The 12921-nt window shown below is 54.5% G+C and overlaps 2 protein-coding genes across 2 annotated transcripts; both read left to right on the forward strand.

Moving 5' to 3' along the window:
* The first annotated feature begins 1710 nt into the window (after positions 1–1710).
* Positions 1711–3378, forward strand: LOC119949465 (ubiquilin-3-like). Its single transcript, XM_038771263.1, has one exon. The coding sequence runs from the start codon at positions 1792–1794 to the stop codon at positions 3313–3315; it is 1524 nt and encodes a 507-aa protein (XP_038627191.1). The 5' UTR covers positions 1711–1791; the 3' UTR covers positions 3316–3378.
* Positions 3379–8225: 4847 nt separating this feature from the next.
* LOC119943373 (ubiquilin-3-like) lies at positions 8226–9758 on the forward strand. Its single transcript, XM_038764318.1, has one exon. It carries the CDS (start codon positions 8226–8228, stop codon positions 9642–9644), a length of 1419 nt encoding a protein of 472 aa, XP_038620246.1. The 3' UTR covers positions 9645–9758.
* Positions 9759–12921: the final 3163 nt, after the last annotated feature.

Raw genomic sequence — 12921 nt, forward strand, 5'->3', positions numbered from 1 at the left:
AGACCCCTATCTGGACCTCAAGGGTCAGCTTGGCCCAGTGGGTAGAAAACAAGCCTGAGAGTCAGAAAGATATAGGTTCGAATCCTGGCTCCTTGTCTGCTGTGTGACCTTGGGCAAGTCATTTCACTTATCTTTGCCTCAGTTACCTCATCTGTAAAATGAGGATTACAATTGTGAGGCTGAAGTATGACATGGACTTAGGCCCAACCTAATCGGCTAGTATCTACCCCAGTGCTTAGTACAGTGCCTGGTGGATAGTAAGTGCTTAACTATTATTATTATTATTATTATTATTATTATTATTATCATCATGATCATCATCATCATCATCATCATCATCATCATCAATAAGGGGGTGGGGGGCAGGCCGGCAGAGGAAAGCCCATGACTCAGATTTTCTCAAAGAGTTGCACTTAAGAATCTCCTTTATCAGATTCCCCTGTCCCTTGAGACCATCTACCAGAAACACGGAGACAGACCTGCACTCATGCAGAAACAGAGAGGTGGAGACAGGGTAAAACACTGACATTCACAGAGGAAAAAGCCTATACACTGTGCTCCTCTGGTGCTAACCTTCTCACTGTGCCTCGTTCTCCTCTGTCCCGCTGTCAACCCCTGGCCCACATCCCTCTGGCCTGGAATGCCCTCCCTCCTCAAATCTGCCAATGATTCTTTCCCCCGTTCAAAGCCCTACTGAAAGCTCACCTCCTCCAAGAGGCCTTCCCAGACTAAGCCATGCTTTTCCTCAGTTTCCCCTCCTTTCTTCATCACCATGACTCACTCCTTTTGCTCTTCCCCCCTCTTCCCACCTGACAGCACTTACGTATATATGTAGATATCTATAATTCTATTTATATTGATGTCTGTTTACTTGTATTGATGTCTGTCTCCCCCCCCTCCCCCCACGTCTAGACAGTGAGCCCGTTGTGGGCAGGGATTGCATCTCTTTATTGCTGTATTGTACTTTGCACACAGTAAGTACTCAATAAATGCGAATGAATGATTGAATAAATGAATGAATGAAAATGACGGATACAGACTGGGAGAGACTGAGAGATGGATGAGGCCTCGGAGATAGAAGAGACTGTGAGTCCGTTGTTGGGTAGGGACCGTCTCTATATGTTGCCGACCTGTATTCCCAAGCGTTTAGGACAGTACTCTGCACACAGTAAGCTCTCAATAAATACGATTGAATGAACGAAGAGATCCGGGGGGCGGGGAGATTGGGAAGAGACAGGACGTCCTGACCTCCCCCGTCTGGTAACTGCCCTCTCCTGCATTAACAATGGGCCCAAGGCCCTATCTGTCTCCTCCAGATGACCTCTGCCCGCCCTGAGGACTGGATCCAGGTGGAGAAGGGTCCTGGATGCTGTTCGGCGGGGTTGGGGGCGGGGGTGGTCACTTGCCACCCCCCTCCCTCCTCCTCCTCTCTCAGTTGCCCCTTTAGAGGTTCAAGGGTGGGTCAAGCCATTGCCCCAGTGCTGTCATCAGCGATGTCACAGTGGGGCCTGCGGTGGGTAGGGGGTGGGAGGGGAGAGTGGGTTCCATCGGGCAGCGCTTAGGAGACTCTCAGGTAGAGGATGAGAATGGGGCCGCGTCGTCAGTGAGAGGTGGCGGGCGTGGGGGTCGAGGCTCGCTGATATATGAGCTCTGGGCCGGGGTGGGGTGGGGGGGGGTCCGTATTCTAAAAGGGGGCACAGCCTCCAGCCGAGGCCCGCTAAAGGCCCCGGGGCCAAGCCCCAGCCAGGAGCCGGCCACCTCCGGCCTGTCCCCTCCTCCGGCCCAGGGATCATGGCCAAGAGCGGGGCCCCGGCCTCCGACGCCCGCGTCATCCAGGTGACCATCAAGACGCCCAAGGACCGTGAGGAGTTTGGGCTGCTGGACAGCTGCACGATCCAGCAGTTGAAGGAGAAGATCTCCAAGCGCATTAAAGCCCACCCGGAGCAGCTGGTCCTCATCTTCGCGGGAAAGATCCTCCGGGACCCGGACATGCTGCGCCAGTGTGGGATCCGCGACGGCCTGACCGTCCACCTGGTCATCAAAGCTCCCAAGCGTGGCCTGCCCCAGCCAGCTCCGCCTTCCACCCGGGAGCTCCTGTCCGGCCGCGGCCCGGCGGGCTGCCTGGAGGAAGCCTCCCCTCCTGCGTGCGCGGGCCCGAACGGCCTCCCGGACCCTCGGGACCACCTCCCGGGACCGCATGCATTGGTGCCCGACCTGGTGGCCCAGATTCTGGATGACCCCTTCACCCAGGGCCTCCTGTCCAACACGAGCGCAGTGCAGCAGCTGGTCCTGGACCAGCCGCCCATACAGCAGCTGCTGGAGCGGAATCCCGAGGTGGGCCACCTCCTCAACAACCCGGAGATCGTGCGCCAGACCCTCGACTGTCTGCGCCACCCGGCCGTGTTGCACGAGGTGATGCGGAGCCAGGACCGCGCCCTCAGCAACCTGGAGAGCCTGCCGGGCGGCTACAACGCGCTCCGGACCATGTACATGGACATCGTGGATCCCATGCTCAATGCCGTGCAGGAGCAGTTCGGCCCAGGCCCCTTGGCCAGCTGTGCCCAGGGAGCCGGGGCCCGTTCGCCCCGGCCGGCCCGCACCGAGAACCGAGAACCGCTGCCCAACCCGTGGGCATGGGGGGAGAGGGACCCCGACCTCTGTCCCGTGGTGGGACTGCTGGACCATCCGTCCCGCCATCCTGGGAAGACCCCCAGCCCCCCACCCGCTCGCAGTTCAGAAGAGGACGGGCGAGGAGGGATGCGGCCCCTGGTGGACTCCAGGCCCCCCAGGCCCCGGGTGGATGGTGCCCCCCAGGATCTCCAGAGGCCGCCGCCGGTGTCCAGCCTGCCCAGCACCTTCTTCCCTGGGGCTGCGGGGCACTTCGACGGCCTGGGGTCTCCACGGGCCCCCAGCCCCCTGCAGGGTGACTGGCCTCCTACCGACCCGCTCATGCTGCAGCTGCAGGCAGCCCTGGCCAATCCCGCCGCCCTGCGGGCACTGTGCCAGATCGAGGAGGGGCTGCGGACCCTGGCCGTCCAGGCTCCGCGCCTTCAGCTCTGGTTCCCGCTCTCCCCCACAGCCCCCGGGCCTGAGCAGGAACCCCCGCCTGTCTCCTTCCTCCGCAGGCTGCAGGGCCTGGCGGCCCCCGGCCCGCAGCCGGCCGCCCCTCTGCCCGAGACCCCCTTCCGGACCCAGCTGGAGCAGCTCCGGGCCATGGGCTTCCTCAACCCCGAGGCCAACATGGCAGCGCTGCTGGCCGCCGCCGGGGACGTGGATGTGGCCGTGGAGAACCTCAGGAGGGCCCAATCGTCCTAGCGGCCACGCCCCACCACCCCGAGTCCACCGGGACCCCAACCAAATGAACTGGGCTGCACTTGGTAGGCAGCGTGTCTTGGCGTTATTGAGAGGGAGAGGGCGGGGAGAGGGGTGGTGATGAAGTAGGGAGAGAGAAAGAAGGAGCTTGTGTCACCGTGGACAAGTAGCTTCTCTGTGCCTCAGTTTCCTCCTACTCAGACCATGAGCCCAGACTGGACAGGGATTGGGCCCAATCTCATGATCTTGCATCGATCCCAGCGCTGAGTATGGTGCTCGACACAGAGGATGTACTTAACAAGGACAGTAATTATTATTATTATTAGAAAGGGGAGGGAAAGATGGGGGAGAGGGAGAGAGGGGAGGAAAGAGAAGGGGAAAGAGAGGTGGGGTGAAAGGGAAAGGAAGAGGGACGAGAGATGGGAAAAAAGTCTGGGGGAAGAGAACTGAAAAGAGGAGGGAGAAAGAGAGGAGCAGGAGAGAGAGCTTGGAGAGAAGAAAAAGAAAAGATAGGAAGGAGGAGGGAAGTGAGGGGGCAGGAGAGAAGGAGGAAGGAGAGAGGAGAGGGAGAGAAAAGAGGAGAGGAAAACAGAAGAGTGGGAAGAGTGGTAGAAGAAGATGGAAGAGGAGAGGGGGAAAAGAGAGGAAGAGAGAGAAGGGGATGAGATGGAGGAAGAAGAAAAGAGAAGGGAGGGAGAAATAAAGGGAGAAAAGTGGGAGGCAGGAAGAAGTGGGGGGAGAGAGAGGGGAAGTGCCTGGGCCATGTCATCCCACCAAGCACTCTTCACATTCATGAGAACATTCCATTTATTTGGACAAAGATGCAGCAGATAGACACAGAGTTTTAAGAACCCGAGAGACAGATAAATGAGTGAGAGATTACTTTTTTACAAAAATGCTAGGACAAGGCCACAAGGAACATGGAGGGCCTTCCAAACTCCTCTATCTTCTTTGATTCTGGTGCCCCTTGCCCCTATCCCCCCCACCCCCAACCTTGTACCCCTCCCTCAACAGCACCACTATGGATGGAATTCTCCGAATAGCAAGTGCAGAGGGACAGAGCTGAGGGATCACAGAGGGACAGAGATGAGGGGTCACGGAAGCAAGAGGAGGGAGATGAGGTGAAAAGTGGCCAAATCTTGCTCCCATCTGCCCCATGGCTCTGGGTCTTTGGGTACCGGGAAACCACCAAACAATAGAGTTTATTGAGTGCCTACTGTACGCAAAGCATCAAGACTATGAGCCCGTTGTTGGGTAGACTAGTCTAGACTAGTCTAGACTATGAGTCTAGACTGTGAGCCCGTTGTTGGGTAGGGATTGTCTCTATTGCCGAATTGTACATTCCAAGCGCTTAGTGTTAATTAATTAATGAGGGTATTAAATGCTTACTATGTGCAAAGCACTCTTCTAAGCATACTCTGCACACAGCACTCAATAAATATGATTGAATGAATGAATGAAGAGCTTGGGAGAGGGAAGAGACCATCCCTGCCCTGAAAGATCTTACAGGAGCAGCATGGCCTAGTGGCAAGATCACGGACTTGGGAGTCAGAGGTTGTGGGTTCTAATCCCGGATCCGCCACTTGTCTGCTGTGAGACCTTCGGCAAGCCATTTAACTTCTCTGTGCCTCAGTTACCTCATCAGTAAAATGGGGATGGAGACTGTGAGCCCCACGTGGGACAATCTAATTACCTTGTTTTTACCCTGGCTTGGCAATCAATCAATCAATCGTATTTATTGAGTGCTTACTGTGTGCAGAGCACTGTACTAAGCGCTTGGGAAGTACAAGTTCGCAACATATAGAGACAGTACCTACCCAACAGTGGGCTCACAGTCTAAAAGGGGGAGACAGAGAACAAAACCAAACATACTAACAAAATAAAATAAATAGAATAGATATGTACAACTAAAATAAATAGAGTAATAAATATGCACGAACATATATACATATATACAGGTGCTGTGGGGAAGGGAAGGAGGTAAGATGAGGGGGATGGAGAGGGGGACGAGGGGGAGAGGAAGGAAGGGGCTCAGTCTGGGAAGGCCTCCTGGAGGAGGTGAGCTCTCAGTAGGGCCTTGAAGGGAGGAAGAGAGCTAGCTTGGCGGATGAGCAGAGGGAGGGCATTCCAGGCCCGGGGGATGACGTGGGGCGGGGGGTCGATGGCGGGACAGGCGAGAACGAGGCACGGTGAGGAGATTAGTGGCAGAGGAGCGGAGGGTGCCGGGTGGGCTGTAGAAGGAGAGAAGGGAGGTGAGGTAGGAGGGGGCGAGGTGGCACATAGTAAGTGCTTAACAAATACCACAATTATTGTTATTATTATTACAGCCCAGTGGGAGGAGGCAGACACTAAAATACATGACGGATAAGGGGAAGTTAAAGAGTATAAGGATATGAACCTAGGTGCTACAGGGCAGAAGTGCTGAACTGGCCATTTGGTGATAGAGATTAGAAATGAATTGGGGTAGCCCTGCTAAGAAGATGTAAATTCAAAAGGGCTTTGAAGATGGCCAAGGCTACACACCCTTCCTATCCAATTATCCCTCAGGAAATCACGGATCCACGCACTTATCTAGCTCCTTGCTTGGTGCAGGGCCCAGGAGTGGCTGAGAGGCATTGGGTGGAAGAGAGCCTGGGCTGAGGGCCGACCCTATTCCCTGGGGGTGCTGCCAGGGCTGAGTCCACCCCCCGGACCTTCTACCTCACCTTGCTACTCTCCTACTATAACCCAGCCCACACTCTTCACTTCTCTAATGCTAACCTTTTCACTGTGCCTCCATCTCGTCTATCTCATCACTAACCACTGCCCACGTCCTGCCTCTGGCCTTGAACGCCCTCCCTCCTCAAATCCGGCAGACAGTTATTCTCCCCAGGCTTCAAAGCTTTATTGAAGGTCTTTGCTCTTCCCCCATCTCCCCGTTTCACAGCACTTATGTATATATCTGTAATTTTATTTATTTGTATTGGTCTGTGCATATTGATGTCTGTCTCCCCTCTCTCCCACCACCCCCCCCGCCCCGCGCCAGACTGTGAGCTCCTTGTGGGCAGGGATTGCCACTCTTTATTGCTGTATTGTACTTTCCCAACTGCTTAGTACAGTGCTCAGCACACAGTAAACGCTTAATGAATACGTTTGAATGAATGAATGAATTAATCTCTTCTGAGAGGCCTTCCCTGACTAAGCCCTCCTTCACTCTTCTCCTACTCCCTTCTGCTTCACCCTGACTTGCTCCCTTCAAGCGCTTGGTACAGTGCTCTGCACACAGTAAGTGCTCAATACAATTAAATGAATGAAAATTCACCCCAGCTCCTCCCAGCCTCACAGCACTGGTGTATATATCTGTAATTCATTTATTTATGTTAATGTGTCTCCCCTTCTAGACTGTAAGCTCGTTTTAGAATGTGTCTGTTACATTGTTATATTGTACTCTCTCAAGCGCTTAGTACAGTGCTCTGCACACAGTAAATGCTCAGTAAATGTGATTCACTGACAGGCCGAATGCCCTTCCTCCTCTCATTCATCAAACTAGCTCTCTTTCCCTCTTCAAAGCCCTACTGAGAGCTCACCTCCTCCAAGAGGCCTTCCCAGACTGAGCCCCCCTTTTCCTCCACCCCTCCCCAGCGCCCCTACTCCCTTCCTCTGCTCTACCCCCTTCCCTGCCCCATAGCACTTGTGTATACTTGTACATATTTATTACTCTATTTATTAATGATGTGCATATATCCCAGACTGAGCCCCCTTTTTCCTCTCCTCCTCATCCCCTCCTCTGCCCTACCTCCTTCCCCTCCCCACAGCACTTGTATAGATGTATTACTCTATTTATTTTACTTGTACTTATTTACTACTCTATTTTGTTAATGATGTGCATATAGCTATAATTCTATTTATTTTGACAGTTTTGACACCTGTCTACATGTTTTATTTTGTTGTCTGTCTCCTCCTTCTAGACTGTGAGCCCGTTGTTGGGTAGGGACCATCTCTATATGTTGTCATCTTGTACTTCCCAAGCGCTTAGTACAGTGCTCTGCACGCAGTAAGTGCTCAATAAATACGATTGAATGAATAAATACGATTGAATGAATGAATGAACAAGTACAATAGGAAGCTCTTGTCAGCTGTGGCACGTGGTTGGGGGTACAGCCGATCTCCCTGCTGTTGAGTGGGTTTTCCTCTTCCCTTCCAATTCTACTTGGGTCAAGCAGCAGGAGGAAGAGGAGGAGAAGGGAGACCGCTCTCCTCTTCCTGTGCTGGGAACCGAGGAAAATGACTGGACCTGCACCAGGATGGATTTAGGTTAGAGCTAAAGGAGAACTTTCTGTCAATTCATTCATTCAATTGTATTTACTGAGCGCTTATGGTGTGCAGAGCACTGTACTAAGCACTTGGGAAGTACAGGTTGGCAACATATAGAGACAGTCCCTACCCAACAACGTGCTCACAATCTAGAAGAGTAAGACAGAAAACAGAACAAGTTGACAGGTGTCAATGTGAACAGGGAACAGGTGCCCTACGAGTGATGGCGATTCTCCTTCCCAAGAGATGTATGCTTGTAGTGGGGGCAGGCTTACATAGAGAAACGACAAAGGATAAGATAATGGAGGGAGGGAGGAGAAAGCCAGGGTTTGACTTTTGGTGTCCCTTCCTGTTGGAAAGGGTGACCCTCCCTGCTTCCCTTCTGATCTCCTTCCATTTCACATGGCCTGGACTCCCTCGCTCCGGCTCCCAATGTGACGTCACTGCCATGTCATATTCGGGGGGTCCTGACCCTGGGGGGAGGGACAGTAGGGCTGGTGGGGGGAGGGGGGTGGCATCAGAGTAGCTGGGGGCAGCCTCGGCTACAGCAGGGAGGGGGCCCAAGCAGGGCGGGAAACCAGCACGAGCAGAACCCCGGCCTTGGACGACACCGCATCGCCATGAGCCTGCCCCGCGGCCGGGCCTGCCCCGGGCCTCGTGTAATCCGGGTGACGGCCCAGACGGCCCTGGAGCGGGAGGTGTTCGAGCTGGCCGAGGACAGCAGCGTCTGCCACCTCCGCACCGAGATCTCCAAGCGTCTCAGCCGGCCCCCCGACCGCCTCGTCCTCGTCTTCATGGGCCACATCCTCCGCGACCAGGACACCCTGCTCCAGAGGGGCATCCACGACGGCACCCTGGTCCATCTGGTGGTCCGGTCCCGGCCGAGCCCTGGCCCGGTCCCCGCCCGAGAAAACCGGTTGGGGGCCGGCTGCTGCCCGGGCCTGCCGGTCCGGCGCGGGCCCCTGCACAGGACCGCCCCGGGCCACCTGCCCCGGGTCGCGCCTGGGGCCCCTCAGAGAGAGGGCCCCGACGGCCAGGGTCTGCCCGCCCACCCCGGCAGCGCCCTGCCGTCGGTGCCCGGCCAACTGCCGCCCCCCCAGCTCTGCCGGGGCCTGCCGCCGTGGAGGAGCCCCCTGAGGCTGCCCGGGGCCCCCCGACCCCCGACCCCCTTCCAGGGGGCCCCGCGGGCCCGGCCGGTCTCCCAGATGGGCCCGGGGGGCTGGGCCCCTCGCCGCGTGAAGGCGGTGCCCGGCGGGGACTCCCTCGCCTTCCAGCAGCTGGACAGCCACATCCTGCAGCTGATGCTCGGCGGGGTCCGGCCTCCGCAGCAGCCCCCGCGCCCGGGGCCGTGCCCCCCGCAGCCCCTCCACCCCTGGGCACCGCCCCGCGAGCCGGTCCCGTTGGGCCGGCCTAGGCTGGGCAGCGCGGGCCCGGCCAGGCCCGGCCGCCCCGTCTGGGGCCCCCGGGGCGGCAGCGCCAGCCTGCCGGACCTCCGCTCCGCCTGGAGACCCCCCGGCCGGGCCGGCTCCCTCCTCGGGCCGGCCCGGGCCCCCGCTCCGAGCGCCCCCAGCCAGGCTCCGCAGCACCCGCTCGGCTACCACCTGCAAGCCCTCCAACAACGCCTGCTCCGGCTCCTGCGGCTCCTGCAGGGCCCGGCCCTGCTGGGCCTCCTCTTCGCCCCCTCCCCACGGGCGCCGGCCCCGGCCGCCCTCGAGGGCTGCCGCCAACGCCGCTCCCCTCCGACGGGCACCCCGGGCACCCCGGAGGGCGGCGCAGCTCTTGGTCGCCTGGCCCTCTCCCCCGAGGCCGGGCCCGGCTGCCCCACACTGGCCACCCTGCAGCTCCTGCGGGCCCTGGCTGGGTCCGCCTCCGGGCCCCTTCGCCCCTCCCGGGGGTCGTTCCAGGCGCAGCTGGACCAGCTGAAGGCCATGGGCTTCTCCGACCGCGATGCCAACCTGCGCGCCCTGACGGCCACCGGCGGCGACGTCCGGGCCGCCGTTGAACGACTCCTGGGAGACGCCCCCCAGGCGCAGGCCTAAGTCACCCCAGGCCGGAGAGAAAGTAAACATTTTCCCAGGAGCGGGGCTGTCTCACACTCTCCTCTCGCCGCTGGGCACACGCGAACCGACCCTTCGTCTCCCCTCCTCCCCTCCTCTCTCCCCCCAGGACGTGGAAAGGCGGAGCGCTGAGTTGGGGGGCTCTTTCACAGCAGAGCCCACTCCCCTTCCCGGGGTAATAATAATAGTATTTGTTCACCGCTTACTACGTGCCAAGCGCTGTTCTAAGAGCTGGTGTAGATACAATAATCATAATCATAATATGCTATTTGTTAAGTGCTTACTATGTGCCAAGCATTGTTCTAATTGCTGGTGTAGATATAATAGTAATAATAATAACATGCTACATTTTAAGTTCTCACTATGTGCCAAGCACTGTTCTAAACGCTGGTGTAGATATAATAATAATAATATGCTATTTGTTAAGTGCTTACTGTGTGCCAAGCACTGTTCTAAGCGCTGGTGTGGATACAGTAATCATAATCATAATCACAATAAGCTATTTGTTAAGTGCTTACTATGTGCCAAGCATTGTTCTAAGCGCTGGTGTAGATATAATAATAATAATAATAATAACATGCTATTTGTTAAGTGCTTACTATGTGCCAAGCACTGTTCTAAACGCTGGTGTAGATATAATAATAATATGCTATTTGTTAAGTGCTTACTATTGCCAAGCACTGTTCTAAGCGCTGGTGTAGATACAATAATCATAATCATAATCATAATATGTTATTTGTTAAGTGCTTACTATGTGCCAAGCATTGTTCTAAGTGCTGGTGTAGATATAATAATAATAATAATAATAATAATAATAATAATAATAACATGCTATTTGTTAAGTGCTGACTATGTGCCAAGCACTGTTCTAAGTGCTGGTGTAGATATGTTAATAATATGCTATTTGTTAAGTGCTTACTATTGCCAAGCAGTGTTCTAAGTGCTGGTGTAGATATATTAATAATATGCTATTTGTTAAGTGCTTACTATTGCCAAGCACTGTTCTAAGCGCTGGTGTAGAGACAATAATAATAATAATAATAATAATATGCTATTTGTGAAGTGCTTACTATGTGCCAGTAAGCGCTCAGTAAATACAATTGAATGAATGAATGAATGCCAATCGCTGTTCTAAGCACTGGTGTAGATATAATAATAATAATAATAATAATAATAATAATAATAATAATGGTATTTGCTAAGTGCTTAGTATGTGCCAGGCACTGTAATAAGCGCTGGGAGAAAAATGAGGTAATCAGGTTGTCCCACATCGGGGCGGGTGGGGGGGGGGGCGGTGCTCACAGTCTTAATCCTCATTTTACAGATGAGGTAACTGAGGCACAGAGTAGTTAGGTGACGTGCCCAAAGTCACACAGCTGACAAGTGGCAGAGCCGGGGTTACAACCCATAACCTCTGATTCCCAAACCCATGCTTTTTCCACTAAACCACAATGCTTCTCCCCCTTTTCCTCCTCCCCTCCGTACCCTCTCAGAGAACCCCAAGGTTACGGGGTTTCCACGAGCCGGGACAAGTCACCCACCGAACCTCGTACTTCCCGGGCCAGGGGTTGGGACCCTGGCATTCAGTCTAATCCAACTCCACTTTCCTCAAGCCCCGCCCTCTCCTCACTCAACGATTCTCTCAGTTCATCCAAATCTATTTTCGCTCTCTGCCAACCCCGCTCTCCCTTCTAATAATAATAGTAACTACTAGTTATGCTATTTGTTAAGTGCTTACTATGTGCCAGGCACTGTACTAAGCGCTGGTGTGGATATAAGCAAATGGGGTTGGACACAGTCCCTATCCCATGTCGGGCTCACAGTCTCAATTCCCATTTTACAAATGAGGTAACCAAGGCACAGAGAAGTGAAGCGACTCGCCCAAGGTCACCCAGAAGACAAGTGGCAGAGCCGGGATTAGAACCCATGATCTTCTTGCTCCCAGTCCCTTGGTCTATCCACACCATGCTGCTTCTCTCCACCCTCCGATAGCCCCTCCCTCCCTCACCCCGCCCTCTTTTCCTCTCCACCCTAAGCTAACCCCACCCTCCCAGGCACTGTACTAAGTAAGCACTGGGGTGGATACAAGCAAATGGGGTTAGACACAGTCCCTGTCCCATGTAGGGCCCACAGTCTTAATCCCACCTGGATTACTGAATCAGCCTCCTTCCTGACCGTCCAGCCTCCTGTCTTTCCCAACCCCAGTCCATACTTCACTCTGCTGCTCGGATCATTTTTCTACAAAAACGTTCAGCACGTCACCCCCACTCCTCAAAAAACTCCAGTGGTTATTCATCTACCTCCGCATCAAACAAAAACTCCTCACCATTGGTTTTAAAGCATTCCTTCACCTTACCCTCTCCTACCTCAACTCATTCCTCTCCTACTACCCAGCCTGCATACTTTGCTCCTCTAGTGTCAACCTTTTCACTGTGGCTTGATCTTGCCTATTTCACAGCTGACATCTTGCCCACATCCTGCCTGTGGCCTGGAACTCCCTCCTTCCTCAAATCCGACAGACAATTACTCTCCCCTCATTCAAAGCCTTATTGAAGGGACACCTCCTCCAAAAGGCCTTCCCTGACTAAACTCCCCCCTCCCCCTGCCCCCCTTCTCCCACTCCCTTCTGCATATCCCTGGCTTGCTCCATTTTGTTCTTCCTCCCTCAAAGCCCCACAGCGCTAATGTACATATGTGTAATTTATTCATTTATATTAATGTCTGTCTCCCCTACTCTAAACTGTGGGCTCTCTCTGGGCGCAGGGAATGTGTCTGTTTATTGTTTTATTGTGCTCTCCCACCTCTTTAGTCCAGAGGTCTGCACACAGTAAGCATTCAATAAATGTGATTGAATGAATGAATTTTACAGATGAGGTAGCTGAGGCACAGAGAAATTGAGTGATTTACCCAAGGTCAAACAGCAGACAAGTGGTGGAGCTGTGATTAGAACCCAGAACCTGACTCATAGGTCTATGCTCTACCCACTAGGCCAAGCTGCTTCCAAATTTATAGGGGCAGGGGACTAAGGACTGCCTAGTTGATGGGAGTCGGGTTGAGGGAAGTGACCTCCTGCCCAGGGAGGACCAGACCAAAGGAAATTGGAGCAGTCGATGAGAACTGAACCAGGCAGGTGGATTTAAAAGCTGGCATCTGGATCTCAGCTTGTAGAGTTTCCGCCCCAGAGGGCTCCCAACAGAGATCTGTCCCAATTGGAGGTTAGGCACTTGGAAACAGAGGGCTGGACTGGATGACCTCCACC

This window comes from Tachyglossus aculeatus, chromosome 2 (assembly GCF_015852505.1).
Source record: "Tachyglossus aculeatus isolate mTacAcu1 chromosome 2, mTacAcu1.pri, whole genome shotgun sequence".
Classification (NCBI taxonomy): Eukaryota; Metazoa; Chordata; class Mammalia; order Monotremata; family Tachyglossidae; genus Tachyglossus; species Tachyglossus aculeatus.